The following is a 20,800-nucleotide window of genomic DNA, read 5'->3' as shown; positions in this document are numbered from 1 at the left end:
ATGAAATTGATTGATGAGTAATCAAGAATGCTGCTACTGAAGGAAAAAGATATTGAAATTGCTGCAGTTGATACAGTGGTTGTTAAAGTTGAAAAGGAAACAACTGTGCATGATGGGAACTGAATAGGTTTGAAAACTTAATGTGCAGATATTGAAACATATTTATCAGCAAAACCTGTGAATGTTGAGGTTTCATCTCTTCAGTCTTTATCCTTCCGAGCTAACTTTATTATATCGACAAGATTATGAAATTATTGATGAATATTTTGATGGGGTGGACGTACAGTTTATATCAACAGCAGGGATGGGTAGGGGTGTGGTGGGCTAGTAGAGGGGTGAGGAGGGGAGGGGAAAAGGAATCATATTCTTTACAGTGTTACAGAATTCAAACTTATTTGTCAGTCTTAACAAGGAATCTGACATCATCTTTGAGTTAACCACATTCTCTAACAAGATGTAGATCCTTCGCCATGAACTGTTATTGCGAAGCAAAGAACTGAGCTACAAATCAGTTCGTAGCTCCTTGCCTAAGGGCCTAAAAAAGATGTTTAAAACTTAGGAAAAAAAACATTTTTATTTGTCTGAAAGTGTCTTCACAAACAAACACATGAAAATTAAACTAGGTCTACAAGACAGCAGGTGTATCAAGACTAGTTTTGTACATAAGATTCGTTAAAACAAAATATCCTACTTTATTCTGGTCTTTTAGGCGGATGGTGTATCTAGAGCTAACCCAATTTGAATAGAAGGAAATCCAGACAATATTCGGTAGTCAAAACATGTATTCAAAATATATGTCCTTTTAGCAATAAACTTTGGAAAGTTATATCTTTTTTTGAGTTAAATGGTGTGAGTGCAATGGAAACTTTTAAATTGTGTATTCAAAAGTGTCTTTTGCTGATTGACTTGAAAATGCTGCATATATAGATTATAATTTACGATCAGATTAAATTTTAAAAAGTACTGAATTATTACGTCCATTTTAAATCATTCCTTGCCTTTGTATATTTTGGTCTTTTAATTTTTTTAATATCACTTGTACAACTAGACAAAATTATGTCGGAAGAAAGGAAAAAGAATAGAAAAGTTTCCTGAAGAAATGTGTTGTTCATTTGTGTCTTTTACACTCTGTAAAATTTTCACTGAAAATAACTATATTAATTTAATAAGTTTTAGTAATTTAATAATTATTCATAAGTGGACGTAAAGAGTCCAAAGAAAAAAAAAATCAGCCAGCAGGACTTCCAAAATTGTTAAATATGGTAAGGGGACCTGCATTTGAGTTGTGAATTAAGGCTTCTTTGTCTAGAAATTAATATTTTTATATAACTTTTAATAAGAAACCCTTATCAATGATACACTTGAAAGAGGCATTAAAAGTTTTCTTCTTGTCAGATTTAATTTGAATGAGAAAATTCAAGCCAACTCTTCATTTTTGGATACCATGTGTGTGGGGGGGGGAGGGGAGGACAAGGGGGCCTGGAGGAGGGGAAGGTGAGGAGTAGGGTTTGGAGGTTGGTGTTGAACCTCTCTTGGACCTCACGCAAAATTCAAAGCTGGTTCTTAGCAAGATGTAGCGTTTTAGACCTAATTATATTTACCAAATTTGTAATTGAAATATGCCTCTGAAAGCATCATTTGAGGACGCCCAGACACATCTGCGTGGGAGCTGGCTTTATTTATCCCCAGGGTCACATGCCCTCCTTGCTAAGATCTCTGACACCTACCCCCCTCCCTGACATTAATTATCTTTATCTCAGGGAAGATAGAATTAAGTGTGCACTCATCATCATTGCAGGTAAACTGATTTGGGAGCCAGTGGCAATTTTCCAGTTTTTGTTTTGTTTTTATCGTGTTAGAAGGAGCAAGAGAAGATGCGAGAGGACCTGGGCAAGGAGAAGGAAACGGCCTTGCAAGAGAAAGACAGACATTGGGAGAAAGTGTTATCAGAGAAGGAACATTCCGTGAAAGAACTGATGGCCACGAAGGTAAGAGATCTTGTCTATCGTCTCTCGGCTGTGAATAATAAATCTGAGATGTTCTAAAAGAATTTGGGTATAAATGAGAGTAGGCATTTCCCCCTTAAATACTCCTTTCGCCCACTAAACAATCAACTGGAAAAGTGAAATAAGTAGCAACCATGTCCATGAGAAAATCAATGTTCTTCTGTAGAGTTATTTTCTATTTATATTTTCACTGTTCAAGATAAGGAATGAAACAGTGCAAAATCTACTACCAAATGCCTGTATAAGTTAGAGGGCCTGATGAACCTGCTAGGATCTAAACGTCAGGCCCTCTATGAAATAGTCTCTTGTTGTAGAGTGGCTGAATAGCCTGTATGATATCCTGGTGCATTGCATGGACAATTTTACATCCTTTGTTTGATTGAGTTGGCAAACTCATCAGAAGGTACACTAGAAGATGGGTATAAAGTGTCATAGATGGGTTAAAAGTTTTCTGGTAACTCTTCCACTGGGAGTGAAATTTATGACCGAAAGAAGATTAATGAAGAAGATGACAGTATAATAGAAATAACATTTCCAGGATTCTAAGGACATCTCTGTGACAGCCGTGGTAAATGGCTTTCCTGTAAAGGCCAGTAATGAGAAAGTTTTGCAATTTGATATTTTGGTGGTCTCTGTCTCAGGAGAAAGAATTTGAAATGAATCTGAAGAGGAAGGAGGACGAGAGCCAACAGTACTTGAAGGAGAGAGAAGCGGAGATGATGATGGCCATAGAGGAGAGAGAACTACAAAAGATGGCTGCCGTCAGTGCCCAAGATAGTCAGAAAGATGAGCTGCAGCGAACTATTGATGACATGAAGACGGTAAGAGAGGGCTCATTGTTGGCATTAGGGGTGGGGAAGGGCGTTAGGGATGGGGAAGGGTGTTAGGGGTGGGGAAGGGTGTTAGGGGTGGGGAAGGGTGTTAGGGGTGTGGTAGGGCATTAGGGACAGGGAAGGGTGTTAGGGTTGGGGATGAGTGTTAGCACTGGGTGGAGGGGAAAAGGAAAGGTTGGAAGTAATATCGGTTGCAGTGTTTCAGAAATTTAATAAGACATTGTATTATGTCAGAAATATTGTTGAGAAAGTGGCTGTTGTAGAAGGAATGTTTATAAAAGTGGCATAGCACAATGAAACGTTTTTTTCGTACTTGTTCTCACTTCTCAAGAAGGTTTGTATGAGCTCTTGCACTTGAATACTTGTGTATCAAGTCATAGCGGAGGTGAGCGTATTCATTTCTTGCAAATATTGGTATTCCTAAATGAATAGAGAGGGTAGATGGGGTGTGCTCCCCAATTTGAAACCCCACATACCAATTACAAGTAGTTATTCACCCCCTTGAATGTAGAACAACCCACTTAATAGCTAAAATATGTCTGAGAGTGCACCATTTCTTGTCCAAAATTTTAATTTTTTTCTGACCACCTTAGATGCATAAATATATGATGGTGGAGGAATATTTTTTGGACTGGGATATTTTAAACCAAATTTAAAGTCAAAGGACATTCACCTTGACCCAATTAACATACGTATATTTATTCATTATTGTCACGTTTTTATTATCAGGCCAAGCTAGAGTTGGAAGTAAACCATCAACAACTTCAAGAGAAATACGAAGCCGACACCAAAACGCTGAGGAACAAGATCGAAGAGAACTTTCACCGGAATAAGAAGGGCATCGCTAAGATGAAGGAAGACCACGAGCGACTGATGGAGGAGATGAAAGCGAGGCAAGCTGAAAATTTGACTGGCAGAGAACAGGAGCTTCATCAGGTAGGAGAACATATCAATCATTAGAAGAAGGAAAAAAAATATTAAAAAAAATAAAAATATATATATATATATATATATATATATATGTGGAATTAATCAGATTTAGCCAAGGATTCTCTGTGTACAATGAAAAATTAAACAACTAGCATGAAACAGGATAATTGATTCAGTATCGCATTGCAACATAGTATGAAAAAATGGTCAAATTGTTATACCAGTGTAAAGATGCATAGCTGTTTTTGTACACCGGAATCATATTATTTCCTGGATATTATCTTTGTAAACATTAAATTTCTGATGTGAAGGGTGAAGTTTGATCGACAGAAATTGTACAAATGGTGATATGTATCGGAATCGCTGAACTTTGCAATTTTCTTTCCTTTCCCATCAGGAACACAAGACTTACATTGAGGAACTTCAAAGACAGCATGAAGAGACTGTGGAGGCCAATAATAAAGAAATCGAAACCCAGTATCAACAGAAGATCGATGAGATGAAACAAAGCAATGAAAGAATTGTTCAAGAGAAAGTGGAACAGTTGCAAAAAATTGCCAGCAAAGCCACAAGCATGAAAGAAAAGATCCAGCAACTAACCACGGACGTAAACGCGAAAGATTCTACCATCGCTGACCTGACCTCTGCCTTGCAATCTGATTCCTCTGAGAAGTCAAACCAACTTCAGGAGAAGGTTCAAGAAATGGAAGCACTGAAAACTGAACTGGAAGACACAAAATCGAAACTGAAGAAAGTGGAAGCTGAATGGGAATTAGAGAAGACCAAACTAGAAGAAGAAGTGAAGTCTTTGAAGGAGGAGAAAGACAAGGAAGTTTCTGAAAAGACTGTTGAGATGGATCAAATAAATGTAGAGTTGGAAGAGACTAAGAGGTCGCTAAAGTCCGCTCAGTTGGATCTGGAAGCCATCAAGACAGACTTGGAGAACAAGACCGCCGACTTTGAGGAAAGGTTCAAGCTGCAACAAGAGAATTTCGAGTCGGAAGTCTCTCGCAAAGTGGAGGCTGCAGAAATACAGAAGCAGAGCTCCGTGGACGAAGTATCGAAAGATTTGGGATTGAAGTTAGAAGAGGCGCTGAATTCCCTGCAGCAGAAGGAACAACAGCTGCAAGATGCGGGATTCAAAGAGAGGGAACTGGAGCAAGCCATGGATGCCTTAAAGAACAAATTAGAAGGTGAGCTTAACTCTGCAAATGAGGTGATTCAAGCCGAGAGGCAGAGAAGCACTGAAAAGGTCGACCAGGTCACCGCAACGTTAAGGCTCTCTCAGGAGGAGAACGAAAAATATGTGGAGCAATTACGGTCCCAAGGAGAAGAATTGAAGGACTGCGCTCTGCAGTCAGAGAGGATGAAAGAGGAATTGGATAAACTTCGTTCGGATTTGAAGAGCAAACAGGAAGAAGTTGGCGACAAGTTGGAAATACTGGAGAAGGAATTGGTGGAGAAGAGAGAAGCTTTGGCTGAAGCAGGGAGGAAACATGCGGAAGTGCAAGCAGAACTTGAAAACAAGGAAGGGGAGCTTGAAGTCCTTAGACAGAACTCTGCCGCCCTGGAGCAGACTCTGGAAGCAGTCCGAGAGAGTCACAATGAGCAATTGGCTCAAGAGAAGGAGGAACTTCGAAAGGAAATGGAACAGAAAGTGGAATCAGTAGAAGTGCAGAAGCAAAGTTCCTTGTCAGAAGTCAGAGAAGGCCTGGAGAAGGAGATAGCAAAGTTACGAGTGGTTCTCAGCGAGAAGGAGATGAAAATCGCCGAGATGGAGCAGCAGGGTGAAGCAGTGATCGAGAAGTGGGAACATGAGAAGAAGGAGTGGGAAGATAAGATGATTGCTAAAGAAGAAGAATGTAGACGCAGGGAGGAGGAGGTCACCAGTAGATTAGACGAGAGTCAGAATGCTGTCGGTCAAGTCGAAGAATCACTCAAAGAGAGGAAGGAAAGGGAAGATGCCCTGATGGAGAAGAACCAGCAGCTGGAGACAGAGATCAGTGCCAAGAACAAAGAGGTCTTGACCGCCCATGAGGAGATGACTGCGTTGAAGAGCCAGTTTGAGAAATTGCAAGAGAAGGCCTCGCTCGCCGACGTCCTTCAGAGTAAGGTGGAAGAATTTTCGACGGACGTGGAAGGCATGAGGACCAAGATCGAGACCTTGTTGGAGACGATCAAACAGAAGGATGAAGAATCGCAGAAACTGGCGGAGGATTACGCCCAGAGGGAGAAACGGCTGAAAGATGAGCAGAGCAAGAAATTTACCGATCTGAAAGGTCAGGCGAAGGCAAAACTGACATCGGCAAAGGAGAGGATGGAGGAGATGACCAAGACTTACCAGGAGCAGGTGGAATCATTGAAAGAGGAACATAAGAAGGAAATGGAAGAGATTATGAGCAAGCTTGAAAATCAGAGAGAGGAGCTGAGAATCAAACTAGACGGAAGTAAGGACGAGATGGAGTCGAAACTGAAAGAAGACATCCGTGTACTGGAGGCAAAGATGGGGAATGTTAAAGAAACGATGGGGGAGGAGGTCGAGAGACTGCAACAGCAATTGCGGGATGATGATGCATCACACCAGAAGGAAAAGGATGATTTGAAAGCGAACTTGGAAGCTAAAATGAGTGAAAAGGAGAATGAGTTTCAAGCCAGATTAACGGAGTTACTCCAGGAGAAAGAGATCGGTTTGGAAGATGTAACTGCTAAATTACAAGCATCTCACGGTGAACAGTTAGAGAGGTTGAGAATAGAACACGAAGAGAATCTGAAGAACCAACAAGAGACGCATAAAAAGCAGATGGCTAAGCTGAGCGAGCAAGCCAAAGCTAAGATTGCCACTCTGAGGAAGGATTTAGAGACGGCTCAGAAGGAAATGAAGGATCTCAAGGTGAGCTTGGAGGGAGAAAAGACAGAAGCTTTGGAAAGGATCCAATCGGAGGTGGAAAGTCAGAGAGAACAACTGCAGCTGGAGAAGACAGAACTGGAAGCTGCAATCAAGCAGTTGGAGTCGAAACTGAAAGCAGAGGTAGAAGAGAAACAGTCTTTGAAAGGTGAGATGGAAGAAAAGGAGAAGGAATTAGCTGGAAGAGTAGAGGATTTGGAGAAGGTCCAGGTAGATATGAAAGCATCACATGATGAAGAAGTACACCTCATTGAACAGAAACAGGCAGAGATCATCCAAAGCTTAGAGACGAAGCATTCGGAAGAGATGAAAGCCAAAGAGAAAGAACTTAAAGATCAGCTAGAGCAAGCGGAGCAGAAACATTTCGAGATGGTGGAATCGTTCCAGAAGCAGAACGAGGGGACCGTCTCATCGGTGAACGAGGAGAACAAGAAGTTGAAGGAGGAAATATCTCAGCTGGAAGAATACAGGCAGAAGATAGAGGACATGGTGGACGCTGATTTGGACATGCAGGTGAAACTGAAGGCCTCCGAAGAGCAAATCGCTCTCCTACAGAAACAGGTTCAGGTAGGTGAGGAGAGTATGAGGTCGAAGGTCGGGGAACTCGAGCAGACATCCAAGGAGGAGAAGCAAAGGCATGAAACCGAATGTACAGAGAGAGATAACAAATTTGCAGAGTTTGAGAAGGAGACAGCGAAAAAGATTTCTGAGTTAGAAGGCAGCATTGAAGAAATGCATGGCGTTAAGTTAAAAGCCCTGGAGGAATCTGTCGAGAAACATAATGTCGAGCTCGAAGAAGTCAGGAAAACTTACGAGGACAGGTTACAAGAAGTAGACCGAGAGAGGACAGAGGCTGCGGCGAAAGCAGCCGAAATGACCGAAAAGTTTGAGAAAGGTGCAGTGGAGTTGCGAGAAAAGGAGGAAAAAGTCAAACAATTAGAAGAACAAATCAGTTCTCTTCACGATACCCAAAGTTCAGGTGAAAATCAGAAACTTGCCGACTTGAAAAAGAAGGCGGAGATAAAAATAAGTCAAATCAAAGGAAAATATAGCCAAGAGCTTTCTACTAAAAAGAGTGAAATCGAGACCTTACGAGAGGAATCAAAGGTCAAAGGTGAGGAATTGTCCCAGCTGAGAGGAAGTCACGAAGAGGAAGTGACAAAGTTGGAGAAACGTATCGACGAACTTAACGAAACGCTCAGGTTGGAGCGAGAGAAATCAGAAGAGCGACTGGCTTTGGCAGCCAGAGAACCCATCGTAGAACAGATCGTACCTGTGCAGGAAAGTATGCTGGGAACAGCGCCACCTGGTAACCAAGAATCCACTGATAATATTCAGAGAGAATTGGAGATTGAGAAAGAGAGATCCCTAAAGCTGGAAGGAGAACTTAATGACCTGAAGAATCAACTAGAGGTGATGAGGTGAGTTAGTAGTGATTGTTACATGGTAAATATCCCTGGAAAGGGACTTCAAAGGGATTTGAAAGAGAAAAGTAAAGCTGTCTTATAGGTAGGCATGAGATACTGTAAATAATTATAACAACAAGAGTGATGTTGGGCATCATAAACTAGTTTTGATAGAACAAGTAAAATATAAAAGTTTTGACTAATGAAGGGATGGGATTTTAAAAATGATCTACTGTAACTAACTCCATCTCCTAACATCAGAAATATCCAGTCGCTCAGAACTTGGGTGAATGGTCGGTCACCCACTTAACCAGAGTTCTAATCAGAAGATCAAACTTTGTTTCCCATTTTTTTCCCAGTATTTTTTTTTAATTTTTTTAATTTTTTTCCCAATAATTTCCCAGTTAAGTTTGTGTTAATGAGTAGAGTTTGATCCTCAGCTAAAAAGATTGGTGTCACTTGCTAGATATTAAACCTTTCCTCCTCCTCCTCCTCCTCCTCCTCCTCCTCCTCCTCCTCCTCCTCCTCCTCCTCCTCCTCCTCCTCCTCCTCCTCCTCCTCCTCCTCCTCCTCCTCCTCCTCCTCCTCCTCCTCCTCCTCCTCCTCCTCCTCCTCCTCCTCCTCCTCCTCCTCCTCCTCCTCCTCCTCCTCCTCCTCCTCCTCCTCCTCCTCTTTCTCCTCCTCCTCCTCCTCCTCCCCCCCTCCTCCTCCCCCTCCTCCTCCTCCTCCTCCCCCTCCTCCTCCTCCTCCCCTCTCCTCCTCCTCCTCCTCCTCCTCGTCCTCCTCCTCTTTCTCCTCCTCCAATAACAAAGTGCATATCACCAGTATCCTACGCAATATCTTTTTAAGTTAAAGTTATATCGGCATGTTTCTTGCCATTTCTTTTTCGCTTCCAGTAAAGAACACAAGTCTTCCATGGCATTGATCGAGCTAGAATGTCAGCAGAAAGTAGATTCCATGAAGAAGGAATGCGACGACAGGATAGCTGCCGGAGAAGCGGACTACGAGTCAAAGGTCAAACAAGTCCTACGAGAGGTCAACACAAAGATAGTCACCCAGGAACAGGAATCTCACAAAGCAATCGATGATGCTATACGTGAGTTTAAAGCGTTTCATATATACACATATATAGACACATACTTAATATTGATAATTATGCCGTTTCGTCGGTTCAACTTTTACGACATCTGTCGCTTGCTATAGTCATTACGTTTATCGCTCTTAATGTCGTTGTAAGTTTTTGGGATAATTGAATCACCATGCTTTCTTGCTTACACATGGACCTCTTTATACTAAACAATTGCGATAGTCTAAAAATCCAAATTTGCTGCGGAATGTTGAAAGGTAACATCATAATTTTGATATGAAAGAAACGCTTTTTTTTCTCCAGTCAAGGAAACAGTTTTGGTGTCGTTATTTGTTTGCAGGTAAAGGACATTCCGTGGAGTCTAGGATAGAAAAAGAACATCGGGAAGTCACCCACGAACTGCAGAAGCAAATAGACGAACACGCCCAGGAAGTCGACAGCATCTGTGAGAGATACGAGGAACAACTCAATGTAAGTTTGTATCTAGCGAAAAAAGTTGTTATAGACTAGTTTACGTTTTAAAGACTTTTTTCCAGCATTTCTGGTTTGCTCCAAATGAAGTTACTGTTGATCTAAAGTATTAAAGACAGTCTCTTAGATTTCTCCACTAAAAATTAAAAATTAATCGGTGCGTTTATTCCATCTGATCCATTAATCGGTGCATTTATTCCATCTGATCCCTATAATTTAGTCTAACAGAAACTGTTAGTTTTTCAGTGAGCATGTACGAAGAAAACAAGTTGATAAATGTTGGACTCTGTCGACTATATCAGTGTCATTAAGTTGCACTAAAACTTGAATAGTCCAGAAAAATTCTCAGGTTTAGAATTTCATAACTTTACCCATTCACCCAAATTTTGCTACAAATGCAGTCACTTCAACATTTGTAATGGCTAATATCCAGTTCCCCATTGGGAACCGTATTACAGTTCACATCACGTAATCTCCTGTTTTCATGGGAGCAGCCAAAAAATAAGATTTGTCGATAATAAGCAGTAATACATCGCTCACGTTAGGTGAGGAAGTCATCCCGATTCCTTGACTGACGATCGTTACCCCTCTCTTCATGTGGTTACGTTATTAATGTCTACCGGCAAAAAGATGCAAAGTGCCTGTTTTTTTTTCTACTGGCAAAAGACAAATATCTACTGGCATTTGGCCAGTATATTGTCTGAATTTCAAGGCCTGTATTATTTTGTGGGATTGTAATGATGATAAAGTATCAGAACATGTTCAAAGTCACATCAGTAAGGAGCTCTACAATGATAAATCTGTTTAAGATTAACTTACGTCACACAAACGCTTACCAATTTAGTTCTCCCAGATAAAACATTGGCCAAAGAAAAAGGTGTTTCAGAAATGAAAAATATTAACCTAAAATTTGCAGTTTTTTCAATTCAAAATGATTGATCACACAATATGTCACAATTTATTCCTCAGCAAACTGAATACATCAAAACTGTTGTGGTAAGGATTAAAATTAAAAAAAACAAAACTATATTAGTTGTTTATTTCTAGCTCTTCTGAAAACTCACCTCCCATTTTATTCCTTGAATTGAAAACACAAATTGACAGCACAAAAACTGTCAATATTATTGCAAGTAACCAGAAGAAGTAGAATGCCAAGAAAAAGACCCTTTCAGCTAAATTACCACGCTATCTGTTCTTCTTTTCTCTTGTTTTCTTATTTTTTATATTTTTTTATCTTACTTTCCTGTTTGTGTTGATGTAAACTACATTCCCTCTTCTACTTTCTGCTTCAAGTACCGAAAGATAAGACAGGAACAACAACATTCGTTTGGGGCAAAACAGAAAAGATAGAATTGATCAAATTTTGCCTCTCTCATTTATATGCGGTATCAATTTCCCCTCAGATAAAGAGGCGAGAGTTTGATGTGTTAAGTTTGATCGTCCTCGACGATCATCTGAACTTAACCAGACGGTGCCGAGCCTCGTCGTAAAAAAAAAAAACGAGAAGTCACCCCGATAAGACTCTGAATGTCAAAACATCTAAAGTCTATTTCAGAAATTGATGTTAAACAGAAGCTTTTCTCCAAATGTCTTGTTTTCACTTTTATCGAATGAAAAACACAACCGTCGTGACATAATTATTTCGTAATTTACCCTCGATGGAGGGACGAGCCTTTTTTCGAGAAACGATAAAAAGACGGAATCGTCGATCGCTTTACATCCAAATAGACACAGTGTAAAAAGTGACTTACCATTAAGGGTAAACTTTTGGCACAAAATTCATTTTGATATGTTGTGGACTGTAGAAGAAAACAACAGTGATGTTAGTCCAGGTTGTGTTTCTATAACACATTTTTAATTTTTTAAAATTTTTTTTAATATAATTTATTTTTTTTTTAATTTTTATTTTAAAATTTTTGAGAAACGACCCTTTAGACAGCAGAAGGTCATTCAATGAAAGTGACTGAATTACATAGTCTAACACACAGACCATTACGTCAGTTGCTCAGATGAAACACATAATAGAGATTTATAGGGTCTTATCACATGACATGTTTACAATGTAAGTATAAATTGGTCAAGGACGGCAAATCGTGTTGAATGTTATCCATAAGTGCTGTAATGTTTGTGTGAAGTTATAAAAAAATATAAAAAAAATGTTTCGATTACGTTATCAGAATTTATAAAATAATGCATTGACAGTAACATTCATAACTACACTGAGGGAGGTAACATCATCATCATATTCAATGTAGCCTTAAAGGAGCCGTCCGGAGATTTATCATATTTTAAAAAGGAAAATATCTTGAAAACAAGAATAAATTTAGTTAAACATTTCAATACTAGCACTGAAATTTGTCTGTGTTTAAAGTCAATAGCATTTGATAAGTACATCACTGGAGTATTTTTTGTTAAAAAAAATTAATTTTGTATTTTTGTCTCCTCTCTGCCCTTTTATCTTGTTTTGTGCATTTGTTTCCCTTTTCCAAGTACAATTGTAGAAATAGAGTTCCCTGGTTGGAGAGACTGTCTTTACAGAATAAAATGAAAAACTTGAAAAAGATCTTTAAGGAACAGTATTTCCAATGAGTGACCATACTGCAGTTGATTTTGTCTTTATGTTTTTTTATAATTTATCTTGGTTGACTGAACTCACCCTCTGTACCTCATCCCCTGCTTCCCTTCCATCCTCTACCCCTTGTCACCCTCCATTCGTCCTCTTAGCCCCTTCTTTCGCCCCCTTTTTTTTGGGGGGGGGGCGGTGAAGGTTTTGATATCCTATTAAAGCACTGTACTGTAACACGTGAAACTCATAGCCAGAAAATGTCATATTTTAGGTAGCAAGCATACTCTTATTTCGGTCATAAATGTATGTATTTTAGATCCGTTTGCAAGCAGGAACTCGCGAAGAAGCCATCATTAGCTTATGAAAGCCGCAAGCTGACTGAAGTCAGTCTCTTACATTCATATTTAACGTCCATGATTATGAATTGTCAATTGTCAACAACTCTGTAACTGGACGACATATGTTAATCTTGGAGTGACTCGAACTTGGGACCTTATCATTGTATACCTCTGTATTCATTCATGTGATAATACATTACCATAAACTGCACTGTTTCCAAACACTTTCTTTTTAGGAGAAGAAAGCAGAGTTAAAGATGGTCACAAAGGACTTTGAGGACAAGATTGGGAAGTTAGTCGTCGACCATCAGTCCCAGGTCAACGAGCTGGAGTTTCGTCTGGAGCACCAGGAATCTCAGCATATGAACGAGATGTCGGACATGGAAGCAAGACTTCAGGAACAACTGAATGAACTGCAGAAGAAACAAAAGGACACTGTAAGTATCAGATGTCCCTTCCTCTTCTATCCCTCCCCTTCAATCCCTCCCCACCCCACCTATACCCCCCTCCACCCCACCCCCATTCCACTTTGCAAAGAGCTGCAACGTTTGCATGACAAAAGACAAAAATAATTTTAATACGACATTTCTATGTGCAAAGGTAACATTTGTTCTAACGAATACTGGTTACCATATCTGGTGTATATTCACTTTGCTTCATTGCATCAAATTTACCTCGGAGTGAATTTGCAGTCACTCTGAAACTTTGCTGACTCAGTAAAACCAAAAATCAACATCATTCTCTTGATGCCAGTGAAATTACATCAACAGATAAGCCGGATACCCTATTTTAGGTATAAGAAATGCACTCTCAGAGTGACCGTTTGGTTCTTACACAGTATAATCCATCATAAACGGACTAAATTTAATTTCTCATCAATGGGCAGTTCCGATCCTGCAGTCAACAGGGCTTGATCCCACCAAGAGTACCTATGGCAAATTTGTCGTAGTGGCACCCCCCACCACCCCCCCCCCCCCAAATACCAAATACACACACACAGTCTCCAAAACCTCCAAACAGAGGTTGGACTTAACATAGATTTGCTTCACGATCATAAAGCAGTTTAGTTTTTATTATGCAGTATATATATCGATATAAAGCAAAAATCTATTTATCGTATCTATTTGCTTGCTTTTGTCATTTTATGAATCCGAAGAACCGTCCAAATATAAGCTGAACAATAGAAACTGTAAAACTTCCTGTCAATTCTCAAGCCACTGATTTGTCAAAAAGTTGTTTTACTTCATTTTACTCTCTCAACAAAAAGTTTGCAACAACTTCATTGATAGCGTGGATAACTACAGGCATTAAAAAGGTTGCCTTCCTTTCCCTATGTTGCATTGGAGTTATGCAAACACAATTATGAATTATGAAATACATATATGCGTTTGGTATTCAAACTAAAATTTGATTTCAAATGAAATAAAGTTGATATCCTCTTTACAATTTAACAATCATGTAAAAATTGCTCTCATTTCTCTTCTCCAGACCAAAATTCATTTTTCTAAATGGAAGGAAATCCCACTTCCCTATTTATTTTGTCAAACTTTTAAACCGTCCAGCGAGAAGAAAGTATACTTTCATATTTAAGAGATAGTTGAAACTTTTCCTTATTTTTCTAGGAGGATTTAGCAGCTATGAGTTCCCTCGACCCAATTTCAATTAGTTCCTCGGTGAACTCGAGAAACGGAACTTCGGGCCCAGATATGCAGATATTAGCTCTCCAGGTACCGGTCTGCTTTTCATCCTGCCCATGTTATCATCGGTCAAATCACCACGCTATATCTTAATTTGAAACTATTGCCTCTTTAACTTCAGCAAATCATGAAATATGATTCGGTCGGAATGCTGTTTGCACTCTTTTCTAACCAGACCAGTTTATAGTACTCAAAATACTTAAACTGGTGTTTGAAGTCTTGAAAACAAACTTTGCCCTTGTATGCCTACTTTCCAAATGCTGTGCTTTGCCAGATTTTTCAGTGGAGGGCAGGGGGAGGGGGGGTGGGGGGGAGTTGGGAGATTCAGCTAGGCTGGGTAGGACATAAAGGTGCTTTAAAGTTTCACACAATACGTTCTGTAGATGATATGATGTGATGTCATACTGAGAGCAGAATGTTTTGTTCTTTCCTCATTTTGTCACTTTCTTGTTTTGGACCTTGGTTTGGACAGGGTGTCAACTTTGTTTTGTGGTGATGTGAAGTTATCAATATCTCAAAGGTATTCATATGCTCATTTTTTAACAATTTGTGATGGAGAAAGAAAAAAAATGGAGTTTTGAAGCAATACATATAAAAAACATAATTTGTTAGTGGGTATCTATGACATCACACCTGCTTGCTCCGTGTTTTATTTTTGGTCTAAAACAGGGTCAAATGTTATCTCACAAAACAACAATAGTACATCGGAATTGATTGCAAATTTCACCGGGATGCGTAGAACATGGTCCGCTTTCTTCAGTCAAATATTAAATATTTCCTCTTGACTATCCTGTCAATAAAATTAATCCAAAATGGCCGTGGACAGCTCAGCTTGACCTCTGTTACTGATCGTAATGGGTTTTGTATCATGTCGTGGATGCTATCTGGATATCTTAGATTAATTCCCTGAGCGTTCTTTCTTCTGAATATTTTGAGTACATGAAAACAGCTTGATAGAGGTGGGTAGTCTCTCGGAATAGTTCCCATAGTGATAATATCAGATCATGGTACAAAGGGTAAAATAGTACTAACATGCAGTGAAAAGATTGCATAAAGCAATAAAGTACATTTGACTAAAAAAAAAAAAAATAATAATAATAAACTAATAAATAAGTAAATAAATAAAGTAAATAAAATAAAATAAATAAGATAAAAAGATTCTAGCTTTCATCAGAATACCTCTAGTAATTCTCCAGTGTAATGTGTTCTAGAACTGCCTGGAAGTAATTCTGGTTCAAGTAAATGTGGCATATATATTTGTATTTATAGCTATATCATGTGGTTAATTATTCTTGTTGCCAACTAATGACAGTATAAACCATTCAGACCAATGCTTATCAGTTATCAGTACAGGGTATGCAAAGTAGGCTAGGCCTGATGTTTGCATGTGTACTATGCAATTGCTGTAGGGTGAAGGCTCCTTGCTGATGCTTGTTTTGGAAAGTAAGTCAATATTTTAAGCACCTGTTTGGAGCTACAAACATACTAACAGCATATTACATGCTCAAGTGCATCTGCATGGCTAGAAGCATTATGTTCATCGAAAACAACTAGAGCTGTTTTTATTCTGCTTTTCTAATAAATGCCACTAATCGCTAAATTCTACTGTCATGTGTTATACATAACACTATGATGTCCCATACCATGTCCCTACCAGATCAGATATCAAACACGACTAGAGCTGTTTTTATTCTGCTTTTCTAATAAATACCACTTATAGCTACATTCTACCATCATGTGTTATACATAACACTGTTATGTGACATACCATGTTCCTACCAGATCAAACATCAAACACAACTAGAGCTGTTTTTATTCTGCTTTTCTAATAAATACTAATAATCGCTACATTCTGCTATCGTTTGTTATACATAACACTGTTATGTGACATACCATATTCCTACCAAATCAAATATCAAACACGACCAGTTGTTCTCGTTCAGCTTTCATAGTAACCAACAAGTTCTGCTACATTTTACCACCATCTCTATATACATACAAAGTAATTTTCATGCCATGCTCCCAGCAGATTTTAATATCTAGCTCATTTTGAAAATATCACTTTTTCTCATCACCTTCCAATATTGTTTCTCCAATCGATCAATTCTGATATTAATTCTGCACCAACACTCACTTTATCTATCTATCTGTAGAACAACTTTGTTATTTTGCCCGAAGAAGATTGGAACCACAAAAACAAACAATACTGTTCCAGTTTTAGTTCCCTTGAGATGTATCGGTTCAGCTTTATGATATTGCCATAGCTAGTTTTAACCATCTTTTTGATGTGTTTTTTATCAAGTTTATTGTTTTGTACAGCAAAATATTGTCATGTACTTCAGATTTCCCCCCAACCAAACCCAAAACCATTTTTTTAGTTGTTCCTCATCCTCCTTCCCCCAACCCCTCCCCTTCCCCCCTGTGAGATTGCCCTTATGCCACAGGAAAGATGTTTATTAATATCGGTATCGGAACGAATCAAAGATAGACAAAAAAATTCATGAATTATTTATTAATTTTCCTGATTATCTTCTTGTGTGGTTTCATTGCATGCTGTTCTCTGTCGTAAGAAATTAAGATTGACATCAGTTTTCAATGTTTGTCATTTCAAAGGTACAAAACTTTGTGATCTTTTTGTCATGACACCAGCATGTATATTTTATGATATGCTGTTATAATAATCATATATGACATAGTGTGCTAAAATTTGACCTTGATGCCAAATTAAATTACTTAATTAATCCCAAAGTTTAATGACTAACAAGTCCTAGCATGTCTTTGCGCTGTTCAATTGTTGCTGGCTTTTCCCCCAATTATGGAGGAATGCACCTCAGTTCTTTTTGGCACAAACGTCAAGCCTGACACGTATCATATATTCAAATATCGTTATTCAAAAATTGTAAATGTTTGAAATCATACCATCCTTTCCTTTTCGTCAGGTTGTTAGAAAAGGCTTCGCATTTCCAAGTCCCCATCAGCATTTTTTAAATTTTTTTTATATACCACTCGTCAAGAGTAGGCCTAAAGAGTCTCTACAATTTTTAATTTTTGGAAAGTAAACCACCTCAAGTTGATGAACAAATTGCAAAAGCTGGTATCATGAAAATATCTATGATCAAATTAATAAAATCCTTTTCACTCTCTCTGTTTTAAGCCTGTTTGGTTTATCTCTTCCACAAAACCATGGTTGATTTTTTTTTTTTGTGAAAAGAAGGATTGAAGTGCTGCAGTCTTGATGGAAACTATTTGTATTGCTTGTTGTACATAAAGAAAAAATGGCTTTGTATGTTCTGTCTGTATTCTTTGTATGTTCTAGCATTATTGAGGTTGACAATGTTTACAAAATGCAGAACCAGTTGGTAGCCATTGATCCAGCACAATGTCTTACCTCAAAGAACCATCAAGTTCCAACCAGATGTGAAAACACCCAAGCCTATCATAATCCACATTGTTCTAGAGACTATTATAGGATGTCTTTTTCCCCTCGTACTGTACGTGATTGGAACTATCTATCTGAGGAGTCTATTAGAGCCCAATCTGCTGAAGCTTTTTAAAAACCTCATCCAGTTAGACTAATGTCCACATAGCCAACCTGTCAATCAAGTGCATGAGTCTTCAAAGATGAAGTTAGCACTACTGTATACTGGAAGAAGAAGAAGAAGAAGAAAAAGAGCAGTTGTTTCATCTCTTTTAATTTGTCTATTTCATGTCAACAGGCAGAACTTCAGCAACAGAGAGGTCTCATGGCCGAGATGAAACTGAAGGAGAAACGGTTAGAGGAAGAGATCACAGGATACAGACAGGGAGCGTCGCTAGGTATGTCATCAACAAACTCTGAATAATATTCATAAATTTGCATATGTAAATATTAGTTTCATTTGAATTTTTAGTAAGTTTGAGGTAATTTTCCAAATACATAGAAATCAACATTTGGCAGAATTAGCTCCTTAAATTCCACAAAATGACAAAATCAGAAATAAAAAAACAATCAAACAAGAAAACAGTGATTGCATTAGTTGAGAAACTTATAACTCTTCATATTTGTTGTTGTTGTTGAAGAACTGATTAGTTTATGACTATCTGCTCATCATCACCTGGAAGATTGTCACTGCTTTTAGAAGCAGCCATTCAATAATTGTTATCCCATCATTCGACCACACACTGCGTTAGATAGCAAACATTGGTAATATGATTATGTGTAGTACGTCGTTTGTAGCCTAGTTTCAGTATAAACCCGATGAATGCGACACATTGTCCCAGCTTTGAGAGGTCATGTACCTGTGAAATGAGTTCATTGCATGGGCGGGTAGAAATGGAAGCCCAATAATATATATATATATTTACAAAACTATAAGCAGCATGACGTCTTCCACGGAATCAGATAGCAAATCCCCACAGTGAGTTTTCATTATGGGTTCTGGATAAACTTTACCCGAGGCCTTGTCGCAGTGTATCAAATTATCATATGAATATAACGAGATGATATCGTCATAGTGCCACAAAAATTAAATCATAAATCTAATATCCTGATGAATATTTGTAGATCTCTGATTAATTGCTCATTAACTCTATTAATGGTGTTTAAACTAATTACGACTCGATTCAGCTTCGTTAAGGCTATTGTCAGTCAACTCTTTTCATGCTATGAATTGTCTTCTCATTTCCTATGCTCTGCATAATTTTGTGATGGCACTCGATGTTCTTGCCTTCATTTCGTCAGGTGCGGACGGTGATAGTATTGCATTATCAGATGGGCAAATCTTGACGAAAACCACAGAAATTCAGGTAACTAATTAATGAAGCGGAGAAGGAAGAAATAGAAGGGTGCAACGTAGGAGGAAGTTGGAAGAATAAGGGGACAGGGGGGGGGGGGGAGAGTTGGGGATGGAGATTTTACAGCCTAGCTATAACCTGCTCCAGGTTTTTGTCAATATCAGGAAAGGGGTGATGGTTACAGATTTTAGTCATTTTCAAGTGATCTCAAAACGAATTTATCTGCAAAGTGATACAAAACCGTTTAATAGCCATCATTTTAATATTTTGAATAAATTTGCTCCAAGAGTGGTTTCAAAATCAATGCACGCATTAGTGATGTTTTTTTTTCCCACGTAAATCAACATATAGGAATATATTGGAAGTAAATTTCACCTTTTTATGAACAACTAAAAGTATCAATACATAGAAGGATAAGTATTATAATCAAATTTTAGTTCTTTCATTTCTGTCGTTTGATCATAATTTTAAAATTGACTTTGGTAAGTTTGATATGGTGCTGTCTTCAATTGTCGCTAAAAGTAATTTTAAACTGAAGCTATGTGACCTATGACCTCTCATGTATGTTCACTCTCTCTGTTTTGGATTTGATCTCTTTCTCCGTCAGTACTTGAAGCACGTCCTCTACCAGTATATGATGGGCAAAGAACCAAAGGTTAGTTTCCATGTTTCTCTATCTGTTGTACGAGATTGTAACGTTGCCGCACTCTAACCAGGTCATATCCGGTCAAGCTGTTTCATATGATTCATGTTTTGTAGTGTTGTACGAAATATAAATAAAAATGTGTCTTAGAAAACATGAGGGAATGTTTCAATGTTCCATTTGCACACCTTTGATTGTTAATTTTTTTTATCTTACTTAACTATGCTTTTCTTATCTATGGTACTTAACAGTTTCGTGACAAAAAACAAATTTAATCAGTTTTTGGTGGAATTTCTGTGTTTCATTTCAGCTCTTATAAGTTATTTACAAGTTGCCCCTCAGCTTCCTGAAATATTTCCCATCACCAATTTTGGTCAAAATTTGAAAATCAAGCCACTGTTCTTCAGTTTTGAAAATTCATCTCAAAGCCTTAGTGGATGCCTATCAATACTTGTTTGAAATATTGAACCACTGTTCTTTCAGAGTGTTGGATTTTGATGGGTGCATACATTTATATATTTTTTTAAATATATTTTTTACAAATATTTTGAAATTGTCCCTTTACATCATCTGTGACATGTCAAATTGGCTAGATGATAATGAAGAAGACACTTAAACTATCCCTCCCTCCCTCCCCCCCCCCCCCCCACCTCCGCCAATGCACTTGTTAAAGTTGATTATGAAAATAAACAGAAGATGTTAATGCATGGTTGGGAGATTTAATAAGACTTAAAACCTGTGAAGATTCAATCATCCGATAGTTTAAAGTAGCACGCAGGCTTCTCATTATTCGCCAGGTTCACCGTTACTTTGCAGCTTTGTCTGAAGGAGATAAAAATGTAATCCATCGATGTCTTTCAACGGATAGAAAATAAAGCCACATTTAAAGCCAATCGCTATTTTTACGTAACAATTTTACTGACACAAATTCTGCATTATCTTGGAGTGTTTTCTATAAATGTTTCACTTATTTTGCGGAATTTCAGACTAGAAAATATGGCCGTTTTGATGGCTCCTTTGATGTGGGGTGGGGAGTTTTGTTCCTTTTACAAGGGATAGAACAAAATTGACAAGAGTCAAAAGTATTTTCATCTGAAAAGGATTTCCCTTTTAAGAGGATGTTTTAACAGGTTTTTGGTGAGATA

General features: G+C 38.3%; 1 protein-coding gene across 5 annotated transcripts in view; it reads left to right on the top strand.

Moving 5' to 3' along the window:
• Positions 1–20,800, top strand: part of LOC139958433 (uncharacterized) — a 45,490-nt gene that overhangs the window by 7,358 nt on the left and 17,332 nt on the right. For 4 of the 5 annotated variants that reach the window (XR_011789784.1, XM_071955511.1, XM_071955510.1 and 1 more), the window contains exons 9-19: positions 1,860–1,988; positions 2,648–2,827; positions 3,569–3,775; positions 4,167–8,095; positions 8,977–9,176; positions 9,508–9,638; positions 12,779–12,979; positions 14,165–14,269; positions 17,956–18,055; positions 18,960–19,024; positions 19,620–19,667. Coding sequence is in view for 4 of the 5 variants with exons in the window: in XM_071955511.1 (XP_071811612.1) it covers positions 1,860–1,988; positions 2,648–2,827; positions 3,569–3,775; positions 4,167–8,095; positions 8,977–9,176; positions 9,508–9,638; positions 12,779–12,979; positions 14,165–14,269; positions 17,956–18,055; positions 18,960–19,024; positions 19,620–19,667 (5,295 nt within the window). In the remaining variant the exon portion in view is untranslated. The remainder of the gene's footprint in view (positions 1–1,859; positions 1,989–2,647; positions 2,828–3,568; positions 3,776–4,166; positions 8,096–8,976; positions 9,177–9,507; positions 9,639–12,778; positions 12,980–14,164; positions 14,270–17,955; positions 18,056–18,959; positions 19,025–19,619; positions 19,668–20,800) is intronic. The other variant, XM_071955512.1, reaches the window with a different exon arrangement.

This window comes from Apostichopus japonicus, chromosome 18, assembly GCF_037975245.1.
Source record: "Apostichopus japonicus isolate 1M-3 chromosome 18, ASM3797524v1, whole genome shotgun sequence".
Taxonomy (NCBI): Eukaryota; Metazoa; Echinodermata; class Holothuroidea; order Aspidochirotida; family Stichopodidae; genus Apostichopus; species Apostichopus japonicus.
Note: the sequence above shows the minus strand (reverse complement) of the source record. Positions and strands in the feature narration are given on the sequence as shown.